General features: G+C 36.1%; 1 protein-coding gene across 11 annotated transcripts in view; it reads left to right on the top strand.

Moving 5' to 3' along the window:
• FAM208B (family with sequence similarity 208 member B) overlaps positions 1-17922 on the top strand; it is a 66708-nt gene that overhangs the window by 6238 nt on the left and 42548 nt on the right. For 6 of the 11 annotated variants that reach the window (XM_023524967.1, XM_023524968.1, XM_023524966.1 and 3 more), the window contains exons 2-4: positions 13801-13946; positions 14460-14555; positions 15594-15666. The exons of 1 other annotated variant lie outside the window; for it this stretch is intronic. In XM_023524967.1, coding sequence (XP_023380735.1) covers positions 13801-13946; positions 14460-14555; positions 15594-15666 — 315 coding nt within the window. Of the gene's footprint in view, positions 1-9845; positions 9980-13800; positions 13947-14459; positions 14556-15593; positions 15667-17922 lie in introns of those variants that run through there. 4 more of the 11 variants (XM_011383335.2, XM_011383337.2, XM_011383336.2 and 1 more) reach the window with 3 other exon arrangements.

Genomic DNA, 17922 nt, shown 5'->3' with positions numbered 1-17922 from the left:
GGATTATAAGCATCTGCTTGATATGCAAAAATACTTTGTGTAATTGGATTGAATTTTGAAAATGTTAAAAGAGTTCTCAAAGTTGAATATTAAATCCAAAAGGAAGTAAGCCACAATTAAATGAAAAAGTCGTGTTATGTAAATATAATTCATTTTACACAATGGATATAATCCCCCCAAAATGTTTTTTTTCAAAAGGCAAATAGCCAGAGCAAATTTGTTTCCTTAAATAGTACATAATTAATTTACATGATTCTTTATGTATTTTAGTAACTTGCTTTTTGAGTTCAGATTTTCCTGATTTTCCTGTACGGACAACACAATACTGGTAGTGATTCTCTAGCATCTCCTGATTAGATTTTCCTCTAGCAAGTGTAGATGCGGTCCAGGAAATTTAGGTTACTTGTTAAAGCATGAATGAAAAGTAAGGATATCCTTAAGCCAACTACCTCATTCTTCCCCCTCCCCCATTCAGTTTTATTTTTGGTGAGCTTTGTTAGGGCTGTGTAGCTCTGTGGAAGGGAGGAGCATCCCCATCCCGATCCCAGGTGTTGGTGGTACCAGCATCTCTTGGGGATCTATGGAATATTCAAAATCATATTCAATAGGCCTTTTTTAAATTGTAAATTTTACAACAAAGGCCATGATGTAGCCGATGAGTTTAAGTAGAGATAATAAGAAAACAGTAGGGGCAATGAATTAGAATAATTTGGAGTCACAGTAGTGAAAAGACAAGGACTTCGAATTAGGTGTGGGATTTGCCATCTGTTCTTGTTACTGAGAGTCTGCGGACAAGACCTTCCCGGAAAGTGAGGCTTGGAGCGATCATTGTAAAATAACAATAAAACCGTCCACCTAGGAACGTCAGAAACAGAAGACCAAAGACACTCTACATGATATTCCAGCCCTCGGACCAGAATGCGACTCCCACGACCCCGCTAGCCGGGTCTGCGGTTTTGCGCACGGCTCGCGATCCGCCGCCCTCGTTGATTTTTAAAAGGCGCCGCCCCGCGCCACCCGGGCCACCCCACTGGCCTTCGCTGGCCGGAGGGGGCCCGGGGTCCGGGCCGGCGGGGCATTGGCACAGCCCCCTCCCCCGCGCACCATGAGGTGAGGAGGAGGGGTGGGCCCCCACCTCCAACTCCTGCTCCCCTCTGCTCCCGGCCGCGGGAGTCCTCCCGTGCCTGGGGCCACCCATCTGGCGGCGGTCGAACTGTCAGAGCTGCCTGCCGTAGTGCTGGTGCAGAGGAGACGCGGAGAAGGGACAGTAGGTGCGGTACCTGCTGCGGGCTTTAGGGAGAGACTTTGTGGGGCCGCTGAGGCAGGTGGCGGCACACCCACACACAGTTGTGTGGTACTTAAAGGTTTGGAGTGCCTTAGTCCTGACACCTCATTGGATTCTGTGAGCATGGTAGTCGGCAGACCCTTGCAGAATTGCTACAGATGGCATCACTTCTTAACAGCTTTCTGTGTGTGTAGCCTTACAGCATTTTAGGAGATCTTCTGAAATTTAAAACAGTGATTCTCAGTGGACTTTGTACTTCAGATAACAGCAAGGGGTACCTTGGGTTTTATTCCTTCTGTACATGATTGTCTTGACATTAGAAAACTTTTAAGCTTTTGAATAAGGGAAACTTACAGTTTTTAAAATTTTTATGAAAATCATTTCTCATTCTATAGTATTTTCTGTTTTTTAATAGGGACACTATTTTATTGGTCTCTATTACTATTTTGACTTATGGGAAATGCTATTTCCATTTGTTTTCTCTACTTTGGAAAGACTTAATTTAAAAAAATTAACTTGCTGCTGCTGCTGAAGGCCACGGGAGATTTTTTTTTTTCCCCCAGAATGAAAATAGCTTTACTTTCCCCAGTTTATATTTATACTTCTGTAACACTTCTGATAATACATAAAGCTGTAAAAAATGATATAAAATTTACCTGTATTTGACTCACCCATAAACAGCTTGGTGTAGAGTATTGAGCATCTACTGGGGTGCTAGGAGCTCTGCTGCTGGGCCCAGGGGACTTTGGTGAAAAGAGTGTCTGCCTCTGGACCTTAGTGCGGTAGATAGACCCCCAAGCAGTAAAATGATAAAATAATTGCGTGTTATAATGAGTCATTTAAAGAAAACACTTTAGGTGGAGTGATCAGTGGTTTATCTGAGGGCTTAGCTTATAGATTTCACTAAAGGAAGAGAGGGAGCTAAGCCATGGGCAGAACGGAGAAGGAAGATTCCAGTCAGAAATAACAAGCAGCACAAAGTCCTGAAGAGAGGAGAGAGCTCGCATGGGAAGGATCAGTGTCACTAGAACCTAGCATTGGGTCAGGGGAAGGTGAGTCAGGCGAGGTGTTGGAAATTGGCCAAGCCAGATTTGACATGGCCATGGCAGGTTATGCAGTGCATTCTGAGGGCAACGGGAAGCCACTGAAGAGTTTTAGGTAGAGAAATGAAGTGATCTGGAAAACACATTTCATTCATTACATAAACGTTTATTGAAATTTCGCTGTATACAAGGCACCGTTCTGGGCACAGATTATGGCATGGAAAGGGACAGTTCCTGTGTTCACAAAGCTGGTGGTCTCGTGGTGGGCAGGTAATCGAATACCCAAGGGAAATATCAGATATCGATAAGCGTTACGTCCAAGATGACTGTTGTTTAAATTGTGATATATGTCCTTCGAGACTATATATACACACACACACAAATCTGCTTCTCATTTGTAATCTGGTTTTCTTCCTCCTAAATAATTTATGGTAGGACATTTTTCTGTGTTATCTAATGAACAGCTTTCATTTATTTAAGAGCATCTTAATTTGTTTTCTAGATTAAGTATGGCAGAAATAATGCATAGATAAAATATTGTGCAGCAACAAAAATTTACATAAGCACCTATTATCCTTACATAAGGATAATATAAAGCATCTTTTAGGAGAGGATTATATAGTAACTTTCTCTTGACAGTCTGATATGTGACTGTCCTTACCTTATCCTACACTCTAGCAGCCCCTGTGTGATTTTTTTTACTTTGACCTATTAATGTGGTCTGTTTATGTTTTTTCTATTTATTGAACCAGTTCTTATATTTCTGGAATGGACCCTGATTGATTTCTGTTATTTTAATATCCTGATGGATTCTCTTTGCCAATACTTATATTTTAGGATTTTAGTGTCAGTATTCCTAAGAAATAGGTCTATAGTTCCCTTTTTTATGTCTTTTGTCAGATTTTAATAGTAACTTTGACTGCTTTGTGAAAAAGAATTGGGAATCTATATATCTTTTTCTGAGTTTTGGAACAGATTAAATAGCATAAGTGTTATTCTTTCATTCACTTAGCAGATACTTACTGAACACCCACTGTGTGCCAGGCATTGGGTTGGATGCTGGCTAATTTGAGGTGAACAAAACAAACATGTTTCCTGCCCTCACTGGGCTTGCTTTATGAGGGAAATAGACATTAATGAAGTCATTGTGCCTATGAGATTATAAATAATAAATACTTTGAAAGAAAAGAACAAGGTCCTTTGAGAGAATATGATTGAAAATCTAGATTATACATTTTATGTATTTGAGTAAATGGTTATTGAGTACACATACACTAAAAGCCAGTTCTTTTTAAAGTAATCAAATATTTACTGAAAACTTAATGTGTAGTTAGGTCTGTGGTGAATACACAAGTAAATGAAATAAAGTCTTTGAAAGTTAAAAAATAATGGTTATAGTAGCTGCCATAGTAGGTGGTATATTCCACATTTTTTAATTGAAGAAATTAAGACAGATTAAGTAGACATTTCTGTTTATTGTGTCCAATTGTACATACCCTCTGGAGATTCTGCTAGGATTATAGTGAAAGAATAAAGAGATTCCCAAAGATCAGGAGAACAAGAGAGGAGAAGATAGGTGATGTCAGTATTTGGGAAACTAGAAAGAAGATGGTCAAATTGTAAATGACTTGGGGAATTAGAGAATGCTGAAGGCTGAAGAGAGGTGAGCCAACAAGAAGCAAGCAGATTCCCACCACAGAATCTCGAAAAGGCTCAGGATCTGGAGGTTCCAAATACTTCTCAAGGCAGCAGTACAAGTGGAGTGGAAATAGAAGGGTTGATGGATGATTTTTATAGTATCAATGCCCTCATCCCCTTCTCCACTCTGCGCACCCAGACCCCTACCTCTCCTCTGCCCTGAGAGAAGACTGAAGGTTTACACCCAGGAGACATTAACCAGGCAAGGTCTACATGGCTGAGGTAGGGGCGAAGCACCTACAAGAAAATGAAGATAAGTTAAAGCCAGCTGAGCATTGAAACCAGAGCTGTCCTTTCCTGTGTGGCTCTCAGAACCAATAGTCAGGCTTATGCTCCACCCTAAACAAGATATTAATTCTTTTCTGGGGAAACTTATCAACCCGTGGCAGAATGTTTAACAGATAAGGACTTTTGGAGTTCACTTGATTCAACAGCTGCATCACCATCAGATCGTCTGAGAGAGTGAGGGCTGCTGGTAAAGAAGTACTGTTTATGCATGAAACTTTCAGTCAGCTTTAAGTGCCTCCAGTTAAACAGAAATGGACAGCCAAGGATCACCAGCCATTTGGTGAAATCTCTAACAACAGAGACCAAACAGGAGTAAACAAGTAGGAAATAAAGGAGCTTGGTAGAAATAGATTCACTGCAGATAACAGAAAAAACTTCAACAAAATAAAACTATAATATCTTTAGAGAGAAAAGAGATGATATGACATCTATGAAAGAAGTTTTATTTTTAAAAGGGGGAGAAATTGTTCAGAAAACAGGAAAAAGCTCTGTGACAGCAAAAATTTAAAAAAATTTTTTAAATACCAGGATTGGAGATAAGCTAAAGAACTCTCCCCCAAAATAGAACAGCCACAAGAATTATGTCATAAATTTGTTTCTATTATTTCTTCATTTTCATAATATACATAAATTACACCCATTTTTATGCCTAATGTTATGTGCCTTTTAAAAAAATTAATTTGGCACTGTCTTTTTTTTTTTTTCAAAGAACTAATCTTCATTTTTTTCATGCTCTGCGCTTCTTTTTTCTTCTATTTCCGATTTTTTTATTTACTTCTTCCCCTTATTTTCTTGGAATTTATCGTGTCTCTATTTTCTAAGTTCTTGAAGTGACTCTTCAATTCATTGGTTTTCAGATGTTTTTCTTCTCTATTATGTACATTTAAAACTAACAGTTTCCTTATAGGTATTTTAGATGGATCTGAGTTTAGATAGATGGTGTATTCGTTGTCATTCATTTCAAACCCTTTTACATATCATTATAATATATTTTTAACTTGTGAATTATAAATAAGGCTCTTGAGTGAACTCTTTATGATTGCATCGTAATTCTACTGGATTTTGGTCAGAAATTGTGTTCTGTACAGAATCAACATTTAATACTGAACACATTTTCAGTATATAGTTTAGTGAATTTTGGTGAATATGTGCACTGTGTCGCCATCATACCAATAAAAATACAGAATGTTTCTGTCACCCCAGAAAATTTCCTTGTGTTAACTTCACTTGCCATCAATTTCTCTATTCCAGCCCTCCACCACAGGCATCACTGTTATGATTTTTATCACTACAGATAAGTTTTGCCAGTTCTAGAACCTCATGTAAATGGAATCCTATAGTGTGCACTCTTTTATGTCCGACTTTTTACCCAGTTTGATGTTTTTGAGGTTCATGCATGTGTCAGCAGTTCTTTTTTATTGCTGAGCACTAGCATATCGTATGAACATACCATAGTGTGTTTAACCATTCACCTGTTGTAAACATTTAGGTCATTTTCAGTTTTAGCCTACTATGAATAATACTGCCTTGAACATTCATGTGCAGATCTTCGTGTGGACATATGCTTCATTTCTCTTGGGTACTATCTAGGAATAGAATTGCTGATCATGTAAGTATATGTTTAACTTTGTAAGAAACTGCAGAACTATTTTTCCAGTTGACTATAGCTTTATATTTTTACCAGGAATGAATGAGAGTTCCAGTTATTCCTAATCCATGTCAACACTTAGTATTTTCTTTTAAATTTTAGCCATTCTAGTGAGTGAGTAGTATTTTACTGTGGTTTTAATTGGCACTTCCCTGATAATTAATGTTGACCATTTTCCCATGTACTTACCAGTAGTGTGTCTTCTGTGAAGTGTGTCTCAGAATTCTTTATTTTGGACACAAGCCCTTCTCAGATATTTTCAACTTCTTAATGATGTCTTTTGGACATCAGAAGGTTTTAACTTTTGCGAAATTTAATGTATCAGTTTCTCTTTTATGGTAATTGATTTTTGTGCCCTAAAAATCTTTACATGTCCCACAATCAAGAAGATTTTTTTCCTGCGATCTTTTTTCTAGAAACTTTATAGTCTTAGCTTTTGTATTTAGGTCTATCATTCATTTTCAGTTGAATGTTATGGTTTGTGGTAGGGATTGAGGTTTATGGATTTTTTTTCTATTTTGGTTGCTATAGCACAATTTGTTGTAAAGATGTGTTTTTCCCTCTTGAATTATATTGGGAGCATTGCTGAAAATCTGTCTGAACTCTGCTGTTGCACTGATCTAGTTATCTTGACATCAACACCATAGTCTCGATCACGTTAGCTTTGTAATAATTCTTTAAAATCAGGTAGTGAGTGAGTCCTTTAACTTCGTTCTTTCTTTCCAGAATTTTTTGAGCTGTTCTAAATCCTTTGAATTCCCATGTAAGTTTTAGAACCAAGTCATCAGTTCCTGCACACTGTGGTTGTGTTGCATATCTGTAGGTCAGTGTTGTGTCTCAGTGTTCCCCCAGCAAGGTCCCAAAGCCAGGCAGTGGTATTGGGGAGCACAGCCCAGACCGAAGCTGGATGACATAGTGCTCTGCGAAGGGGGTCTCCAAAAACACTTGATGTACCCATCTATTCAGAGGATGTTTTTAGTTCTCTAGTAAAATTTTAGGCTGAAATAATGATTGGTAACTGAAAGTGAAGCAGAAGCAGTGTGAAATTCAGAAAAACAAAACATCGTGTAAGAAAGAAAATGGCCTCATCGCGCCACAGCCATGATGGATGAGTGCTATTTAGTGAAACACCGAATACCGACATAACAAGTAGTGATGTGACTATGAGGATGGGAAGGAGAAGTGTGTTTTTTATGTTTGGGGGAAGGTATTTTTCCATTAAAAGAGTAGGTATTTTTATTTAGAAACCTGGAGTTAAACCAGAAGATGCAGCTAAAGTCGAAGGTGGTCGCCTAAGAGGAGTGGAAATAGGGCCCCCTGGAAAGGAGGGGGCAGCGACCGATAAGCCTGGTAGTATTTGGCTTTTTATTTAGTGTACGTGATTTGTTGGCATTTATTTTTAAAAGAAGGGGAAGAAAGATTAAGTAGCTTTCTCAGAGTTACAAAGCTAGAAAGATATGGGTTCAAAATCTTGTTTTGCTAAATCCTTTTGATTCCAAAATCATGCTTTTAATCAGGGGTCCTCAACACCCCTGCCTCACCTCCACCTCAGATCCTCAGGCATTAGATTCTCATAGGAACACTGGTCCCTGGTGCCACAAAGGTTGTTCTACTCCTTCTCTTCAGTCTGAAGAGGATATTGTCCTGAACACAATTGTTTGACACGTAACTCTAAAATGATGGCCTAAATGTTAAAGACTACCCTTTTAGGTAGGCATTGGGTCTTCATTTTTCCCCTGTAATTTCCAGCTCCAGTCAGAGCTAAACATAATTACAGGACTATGGTAAATATCTGTGGAATGCTTGTGAAGAATGATTAATGTGAGCTGGAGAAATCTTAAGACATCAGAGAAGCTAGATCTTGGACTAGGCTTTAAATATGAAGAAAACTTAGACACGAAGCAGGGGAGTGGTGTGAAAATCAGACTATAACTGATGAGGGACATTACATGAATAGTGATCTGAGTCAGGGTATTTTGCCCTTGTGCTTGGGAGGGAGATGTGATTTAGTGAGTAGGTGAGAATCAGGCAGTCTTTAAATACCTTATAGTTTAAGTTTCAAGTTTTCAGACATTTCATTAACTTTTATGCTTCGTTGCTAATAAGTACTAGGGGCAATGTCTCTGCATGGCAACAAATAAAAAAAGAACTTGTTAAATTATTTAGTGCAGTGCACAGTGCCTAATATATAACAGGCCTTCGGGAGGGCACTTTGTAGCGTCACAATATTAGAACTGAAAGGACCCATAGGAAGATGTTTACAACTATATGAGGCCTTAGAATACTCAAACAGAGTCCATAGTTGCTGTGCTTTCAGCTGCCAATAAAAGTGACTTAAACAACAAGGGACATTTGTGATTTCATTTATCAAAAGATCACAGAGGCAGGGCAGCTCCAGGTTCATTCGGCAGTTGGAGGACTTGGTCAAGGATCTGGGTTCTTTCTGTTTGGTTCCGTCCTCAGTATGTTGGCTGATCAGTCCCATCTTGGTTGCAGGGAGTCCCAGGCAGCAGACACATCTTCAGAGCAGGCCCTAAGGCCAGAAGAAGGTGGAGGCAGGGAGAGTGCATCTTTCCCTCCTGTTCTTTTGTGAGAAACCTTTCCTGGAATTCTCTTTGTACAGTCCATTCACATCTCACTGGCCAGAACAGAGTCACATTTATTCCTAAAATGATCACTAACCAAAGAGAGTGATATTACTGTAATGAGTTTAGAGTGATTAAGATTCAAACACACATCCTGCTCCCAAATTATGGGATCACTCAGTACCTAACAAAATTGTGTTGGGGAAGGAAAGAAAAAGGGGCATGATTATTGGGAAGGCAGTCAGCATCATCACACTAAGGTCTCAAAACAAGTTAGTGATAGCCAGCGCTGCACTAGAATCCTGGTCTCTTGGTTCCCAATGTAATTCTCCCTTCATCACATAAATAACCTATTTGCTTAATGAAGATCATCAATATTGCTAATTTTTCTAAAGAATTTGAATATATTCACACAATTCAACTTCAAATCTTTTGGGAAAAAAAAGGTATACTATTATAAAACTACATGTGTAGCTTTTTTCTGTAAAGCATATTGAATTCCTCAAATAATAACTCAGCATTCCTTACGCGCATCTTGTTTCTACCTCTGCATTTGCTCCTCCTGCTCCCATTGCTTAGAAGACATACACACTAGTACCCCTTTTTGAAAGGCTTGTCATTTGAATGCTACTCACATTTCAAGTACATTGGCTCTGTGAAACTTTTCTTGACATATCCCCGTCTCATGAAGTTGGGAGTGTATACCATTGTGCACTCATTCTGTTGTGTTCTAGAGTCTCCTACACGTTTACGGTACTGGTACTGATTCTTTGCAAGCTTGTCTTTTTTTCTAGTCTGAACTTTCATTGTACAGACTCTCATTTGTCTGATAAACCCAATATATAGCATAGTATTGGATAGATAATAATTGCCACTAATAGTTTTGTTTTAATGAATGGATGAATCATCTTATTAATTTGGGTTTGGGGAGAGATTTTGTGTTCTATCTAATTTCGCTATTTCCAACAAGGAGAACATGAATATGGTTCTATAATCTCTACTCTTAATTTTGAAAAATTTCTTTTCGGTGAGGCAAAAGTATTTCCTATTGGAATAATTTATTTCTGCGAATGAAATTTTTTTAGAACTTAATGTTGGAAGAAAAGCATTTCATTTTGTATGTGTTACTGCTTATAGAGCAAATTTAGCCCTTAGCTCTGCAGAGTTGTCAAAGGAGGTGAACATTACAGAATTGTGCCTAATGCAGATTAGATGCTCAGTAAACATTGTTTCTGTAGTCATTGTGCTGTTAATAGAACTATTCACTTTATGATTTAATTTTTTCTTTTTCATTTTAGCATTTATGACATTAACAGAGAACAGGACTATGTCAAGAATTCTGGGTGTATACTTGGTGAAAATGAATTAAGAACACCCTCCCAGCTACATTCTCTCTTAGAGAAGACCGAGACAGGGTTCATATCAGAAAAGAGTAGGTATCAAACTAAATGCTTTAAGTTATTACTAATAGATCCAAAGTAGACCAATGTAATTTTTACAAATTTAATTTTGATCATATGAAATGAAAAGACTTTAAGAAAATAATTACCAATAGATACAAATTTTTTATAATCATTAGTCCAGAATTGAAAGGTGATTAGGGTTTCAGATTGCATCAGTAAAGATATTTTATTCAAGAAAAATTGTTACATTCTTCTACTTGTATTTCTTTGAAATTATGATTCATTTTACTTGATTCTGAATTGAGGTATTTTAGATAGAAATAATACATGCTTATATAGGAGAAACCTAAATTGTAGTAATATATAACGAGGATAAGTTCCCCTTTCATCCACTTCCCAATCTCAATAACCTTTGATTTAAACACTGTTGACAATTTGGCTTCCCATCTTTCTAGATACTTTCAAACACATAATTATTTATTTATTTTATTTTACCAAAATGGCATTATATAATGCATGTTATTTACTCCACAGTATATAATAGATACCTTTATATGTCAATACATATACAGGTTTACTTCATGTAATAGTTGCAGTACATTTCCCTGTCGATGGCAATTTAGGTTATTTCCAGTGTTTTTGCTGTTACAGATTCTGGTGCATGGAACGCTCTTGTACATATATCCTGTGCACTTACACTAGTATTTCTGAGGTATAGTTTCCCAGAAATGGAATAGTTATTTGGTATGCACATTTAAGTTTTTGTTAGGTCCTGCCAAATTGTGCTCTAAAAACGTATTTATCTTAAACCGGCAATTCTTTAATTTCTTAAAGGTAATACATTTTAGGATTAAATGGTTAAGAGATAGGCTATTCCTTTGACAGGTATCAAATGGCCTGCTTAGACTAGATAAATGTACAGTCATAGATAGTATAACAGATGTAAGTTGTAATCTGTCTATAGGGAACGCTAATAAGGGTCTTTAATGGCAGATATTGTTGGATTCTGAGTGTTTCTTTCTTTGTTGAGTGCTGTTGCTTAATGCACTAACAGGAAATGTGGTCATGAAATTTCTGGGGAGATGTAGAAGTGACTAGTTTTTGTGAGAATTTTGTGACTCCTAAGTTGTTGACATTAGTTCAACTCATTATTTGCTTTCAGACCAGGTTTTTTTAAAATGAAAAAGAGAACTGTGGCATGGCATCAGCAATTGGTTTATCATTTTTTTATTCCTTTTATTAGAAGTTAGAAAGACGTGTCCAGAACCAGATGCTCACTGTCTCTATGATGGATTTTGAGAAAGAAAGATTAATGTGGATACTCTGAGCAGAATCCAGCTTGTTGTAAGGCTTGACTTAACTTTTCATTTTGAATTCGCAGATAGAGAAATGTGCCCAGATCCAGGTGTGCTACAGGAAAGCATATTAACTCAATTTCCAGAATTATTGTGGTTGAATGTAAATTTTCTCCATGTGCTCTCTACAGGTTACTTATGTCCTAAGGACACACTTTCCACTTTACAGACAGGCACTTCCAAGCTGCTGTCTTAGATGTTTTAGGGTTTTTTTGTGGAATAGTCCCCACTTCATCCTCCCAGTAGTCTTGAGTACATAAAAAAGCTTGTGTATTGCTCAGCAAAAATGAGGTCATTCATTTATTTTGTGCTCATATTGTTTCGCACACTAGTTAGATTCTTGTAAGAAGAGTGTCAAATTCTCAAATTCTTATCTATTTATTTGCAGAGCAGAAAACTTGTGCTTTCTTAAAGAGAGTATAATTGAAGTAATTTCTTAAGAAGTCATGAAAGATTCAAGATTTAGTGTGGTTTTCCAACAACTTGGCTTTTGACATGTTTTTCCTTTTAACTGTAAAATGATTACTTTTATAAATACACTGCTATTTGGAGAATGCTGACCTAAAGGGGGAGCATTTTAAACCATAAATAGTATTAGAAATAAAAATATGGACGCACAAAGTAATTCATTTTTTACTTGTTCTTATTTTAAATCATTATTAGCTCTACTGAGAACAATATTCTACACACTGGCATAAAGCGTTCTCTGACCACATGTATTTGTGAAGCACTATGTGAGATCAGTTTTTTTTAATTGCACTATTTTTTACAGTTTTCAGTTTATTGTTCATTGACACTCAAAAATAGGGATATAGGTAATATTCAGTACTTACAAAACTTAGAATCTGTTCCTACCTATTAACATCTTGCGGAATTTAGAGGAGCTGATGATCACGGAGTTCGTTTCCAAAGCTGTAACAACCTTTATTTCACTGTAAGCAACGTATTGCTCAAATATTGAGTCTCAGATTATTCTTAGATTTTTAATATTACATTGCCTTTTAAAAAATATTAAATACAAAGTTTCCAAAATTATAATTTTTAAAGGACTCCTCATTTGTATTAGAGCTAGCAATACAAATTTGTATTGCTAGCATTTGTAAGATGAATTTGCAAATGCATAAGCTTCCCAGTTTGAGTTAATGCAGCTAAAGAAAACCATAATGTTATTGTCACCGTGTTTTGCTATTTTAATCTCTTTGGAATGTCCTTGTGATTGAACGTACAGTTGTACTGATATTGAAGGAGAAAGTGAAACTGAGAAAAAGTATAACAGAATTGATATGGATCAGATGTACCAACCTGAGAAAGTTAAATATTTCATGCTCTTTTTTTTTCCTTGTTATTTATAATCTTTCATTGTTGTTACTAGGAAGTTTTGCTTATTAAAACATTTTTAAACTACCTTTATAATTGAAGTGTTAGGACAGTTTAGTCCAAATTAATTTTACTGAAGTGTTTGTTTCATTTCTATGACAGTCTAGCTTTTTTTCTTTAACTTCTGTTATTCATAAGTCAATTTTAATGAAAATGCTTTTTTTCCCCTTTAACTTTTGAACTTGAATTTGCAGAGTTCTGGTAAGATTAGGAAGCCATATTAATGTGCTTATTTACACTATATAACTAAAACTTCCAGTGCTATAGAATTGTTCTATATTCTTTATTATTTATAAATTATCAGTTTGTGCCACCACCACCACCCCCCATCTTGTATAAGAAAGTAGAGAAGATACAAACAGGCCAATAATCAAATCAAATGGTTAAATGTTATCAGAATTCATTAGGCTCAGTTCTTGCTAAAGTGAAGACTTGTAAAGTTGAAAGGCTCAGGTTCAATCAAGAGAATTACTGGATATGTCAGCAAATCTGTGGGATAGCAAATAGGTATGGTTTTAAAACAAACAAACAAACAAACAAAAACACTTTCAAAAAAGTAATAAAGTTTTATTTTTGTAAAATGAAACAAATGATTTTATAATACAACCCATAAGAAGTAAGGTTCAATAGACCCATCTAAACTGGTGATTTCTATTGTGTTTGCGGAGCGCGCAACAGTAGGCCCCTCTAAAGGAACCTGGTAGACTCGGGGATTTGATGAGAAAGTGGGAAGGGTGAGTTTGTCAGAATATGATGTAGGTTTAAAAAATTGTAAGGGTGAGAAACATGGGTTAGTGACTACGGACCACAAGCTTGACAGTACAGTCCCCTGCAGTTACAGCAACAGCTTTAAACCTCAAGGCGTAAGGGGTCTGGCAGAGTATGTTTTACTCTTGTATTGAAAGTGATTCACCCTCAGTTGTAATTCATTTAGATTATTTTCTTCACATGAGCGATCTTTTAAGTTAAGACACTGTAGATATGATAGCCAAAATACATTGTAAAAGTTTTAGTTATATCGGAAATAGATGAAGTATTCAGTGATATTTAGTATGCCAAAAAACCCCATTTTTTTGGTTATCTTAAACAGTTGCATTATTTTTGTTTGTGTTTTACAGTTTTTGAGACAGTGTCCTTGAGTTCAGACTCTGTCTTCCAGAGGGCAGTTTCAATTCTCCATACTTCTTACTTGGACTCTGCATCTGAGCATGGTTTTCAGTACAGTCAAGTGACTTTGGTGAAAAATGACATTTTCTTAAACGAGGTGAGGTGCTTGGTACACACTGTACCTGTGTGTTAGTTTTATTTTAGCTTTAAAGAAATAGACCCATCATTTTGGGTATATAAGCCTAGTTTTTTTAAGCTGTCACTTTTCAGAGTAGATACCAGATCCTTGGAAATGATCACTTGGAAGGTAATGATAATGTATTCTAAGGGATAGGAAAATAATACATTTTATTAGTCTTTTATTAGGAGGAATTCAGATGATGCAGTTATTTATTTTTATTTTGTTTTATATTAGTTTCAGGTATATAGTACATTGGTTAGACATTTATATGATTTATAACAATGATCCCCCCAGTTACTCTAGCACTCATCTGGCACTACACACAGCCAATTATAATAGTATTGACTATACTCCCTATGACTGTTTAGTAGCTAATGATTAGTGCTTCTTCATCCCATTTTGTACTTCAAATGCAGGTGATGCATTTTAAAAATTAATTTACAAGGCAAAATAACATTTATAGCATTTGGTTATTCTCTCTTTATACAGTACAAAACTTTTTACCAAGAAAAAAAAGCAAGTAACTATACTCAGGAAGAACTTCAAGAAACTTACGGGTTTCTTCTGTTTGAAACTGAAAATCAGGTAAGGGAATTAGGTTGTAGAAAATTAATGTTGTGATATTATGTATAAAATTAGTGATATCATTAAACTTAAATATTGGTATTTCAGTTATGTAAGAATTGTAAGATTACCAGTTCATCAGTCTTTTTTGTTAGTTTGGTGGCAGTGTAAATGACAGTAAAAGCCAGTTATGAAAGAGATTTGATTTATACAACTTTTTATAGGTCCTTTATAGTTTTATTTTAAATACACTTGTAATCTCATGGTGAGATTTGAATTAAAACAATTTCTTAAGTATCAGTAATGCCTTTTAATGGAGTGAATGGATATTTCTCCATTCTGTATTATTGTTTACATAGATACTTTATGTTCCTCGTGGAGGTTTTTCAACTTTAAATACATGGTTTTGAGATAAGAGGAGCTCTTCCAGCATTCTAGTTAATTGGGATTATTTCACACCTGTCTTTGAAGGTTGAACATCCATACCATTGCTTGTACCTAACTTGTAGGAGGAGGAACTGTGTGCAGGTTATGTCTCCAAAGATATGTTTGGCATTTAGATACAGTTTTAACATAATTCAAAGGTAATGTTTTGGTTGGGCTAATGAATTTTAAAGAACAAGGTTGCATTTGCTTAAAGAATGATTAATATTAGTGTCTAACGTAAAGATTTTTACAGTAACACCAGAAGAATTTATATATCACCTATTTCTAAATAAGATACTATGGATTCATCCTACAAAAAAACATTTGGGGGTAAAATGTTTTCAAATTTAGTGATTCCAAAGCTATAATTGAAAAATCTTTAAGAGAGGACTTATCTGTGATCTTGCTTAATTTGGTTTTGGTGGTGACATTTTTGTTAACAGAAATGACAAAATTTCATGAAAAACTTTGAACTATTAACCAGAACACAGTTGCCTTATATAAGCTTGCTTTGTGCCATGAATACACACAGTGTACAGAGTCTATGTATTTGAAAGCTTATAGATTATAGCATTATTTCATTACCTCTCCCAAGACTGATATGATAAGCAAAGTACTATTTTTTGTTTAAAGGCAAAGTTGGTATGTCAGCGTGGACTCTGTATTGGCAGCAGTGCTATCAGCACTTTGGGTGACCCAGCAAAAGGTAAGTCTGTAGGAAAAAAGAATCCCTTTTACAAATGAAATAGGGTTTAATTTATATCATAGGATACCCATATTAAGCACCAGTTTCATTAATGATAAACAATAATTTTTAGAATCAGAACTTTATCATATAAATGAGCTTTGAGTCTAAGACTAAAGGTTTTCCAAAAGGAGTTACATGATCAGAACTCTTTCTTTTAAAGGTTGGTTGGACTAGAAAAGATGCTAAAGGTATCTTTCAGTGCTAGGAGGTTATTACGAGTATCCAGGACTAGCGAAGATCTCTTCTTCACTATCATAATGGCAGTAGGAATGGAGAGTAGATAGAACTGACCAAACTTGGCAACTGTGGAATGTGATGAGTAAGAGAGAGGAAATAGTCAAAGATAAGGGTTTAAACTTACACTACAGTGATTTTACGAAGGGAGACACTGAAGGAAAGGAGATTGGTAGGAAAGCTGATACATTAAAAGAGAAAGGTAATCTTATGGTTAAGAACATGGATTAACACTAAATTTCTTTAAGCTTCAGTTTCCTCATCTGTAAAATAGATAAAACTGTCTTCTAGATTTGTTGTGAGGACACGTGAGACTAAAAGTGCTGAGCACAGCACACACCTAGTAACTTCTCAGTAAGTGGACACTACTGCTTTTATGAATTAAATTTGAGAAATAACGAGATTTTCATAAGTGTTTCTGGAAGATATCCTGCTGGTAGTAAAAATAGTTGGGAAAGAGATTAGGAGTGGAGATTGGGTGGTGTTATTTGAAGCCAAAGATACTGATATATATAGAACAGTATAGAAGGAAAAGATGGCCAAGAACAGAACTTTTGGATTGTTGTGGAACCAAGATGTGGGGAGATGGGAAGGATATAGAAGGAGGAGGAGTTAAGAGCAGTCAGATGGATGAAGAATCCAGGAAGTAAAGTTTTACAGACAGCAGAAGGTTCTAAGGAGGGGTATTTAGCTATGTCAGATGCTATGGAATTTGGAGATCAAGACTGAGAAAGATAATTGAGCTTCATGTCTAGATTCCTGCTGACTTTTTAAAAAAATAACTTTATTGAGATAAAGTTTACCTACCAGACAATTCACCCATTTAGAGTGTACAATTCAGTGATTTTTACTATATTCACAGAGTTTCGCAATCACCAGCACAATCAATGTTAGACCATTTTCATCACCCTGAAAAGAAATCCTGTCCCTTTTAGCACTAACTCTGCATCCCCCACTACCTCCAGCCTAAACATCCACTAAGCTACTTTTGCCTCATTCGATTTGCCTGTTCAGCACAGTGCATATAAATGAAGTCATATATGATCTTTGTGACTAAGTTCTTTTTACTTAGCAGAGTGTTTATGAGGTTCATCCATGTTGTAGCGTGTAGCAGTACTTCATTCACTTTTTGGCTGAATAATATTCCATGTTATACCATGTTTTCTTTCTGCATTCATCAGTTGATGGACATTTGATGGTTTCCATGTTTTGATTATTATGAAAAATGCTCCTGTATATATTCGTGTACAGGTTTTGTATAGGTGTGTGTTTTCATTTCTCTTGCATATATACCTAGAAGTGGAATTGCTGGGTAACTGTGTAAAACAAAATTTTTAAAACTGCATTTAGCTCTTCTGGAAGACATGGAAAGGGATAAAGTCATAACCCAATAACAGTTTGCGTAAAAGCTCTTGCCTATTCTTTCTAACTCCCCCTTCTTTTCATTATGAAAAATAATGCTACCATAGAAAAAGAAAGCGTAGTATAATATACTCATCACCTAGGTTTAACATGTTTTGCATCATTCCTTCATTTGTTGAAAAATTTTTTTTTGCTGAAGAATTTGAAAATAAATTACAAGGAAATACTTCAGCTCACATCTCTAAACAATAAGGCCGTTTTCCTACAATCCCCTGATTTTATTGTTGCTGTGTGAGAGGCTGGCTTCAGGGATGGTGGAGTGGAAGCTGCATTGTCCCTAACAAGTGCATACACTGGGGTTGATAATACAACAGCACCACTGCCTGTGTGTATATACACAGTTACTGTTTTGGGCTCAAATAGAAATGGCTAGTTCTGTGTATAATAGTAATATTTTATATTAATGTAGTGTTTTATAGCTTTAAAAGTTTGAGCTCTTTCTAAATCTGAGAACCTAGTGGTTTATGTATCTCTGACCCAGGCCCACCCTCCCTGCTGATGTGACATAGTCCTCAGTCACTTGGTCGTTCTTAGTAAGTGGAAAACTGGGAACTGGCA

The sequence above is a fragment of the Pteropus vampyrus genome, unplaced genomic scaffold (genome assembly GCF_000151845.1).
Source record: "Pteropus vampyrus isolate Shadow unplaced genomic scaffold, Pvam_2.0 Scaffold513, whole genome shotgun sequence".
Taxonomy (NCBI): Eukaryota; Metazoa; Chordata; class Mammalia; order Chiroptera; family Pteropodidae; genus Pteropus; species Pteropus vampyrus.
Note: the sequence above shows the minus strand (reverse complement) of the source record. Positions and strands in the feature narration are given on the sequence as shown.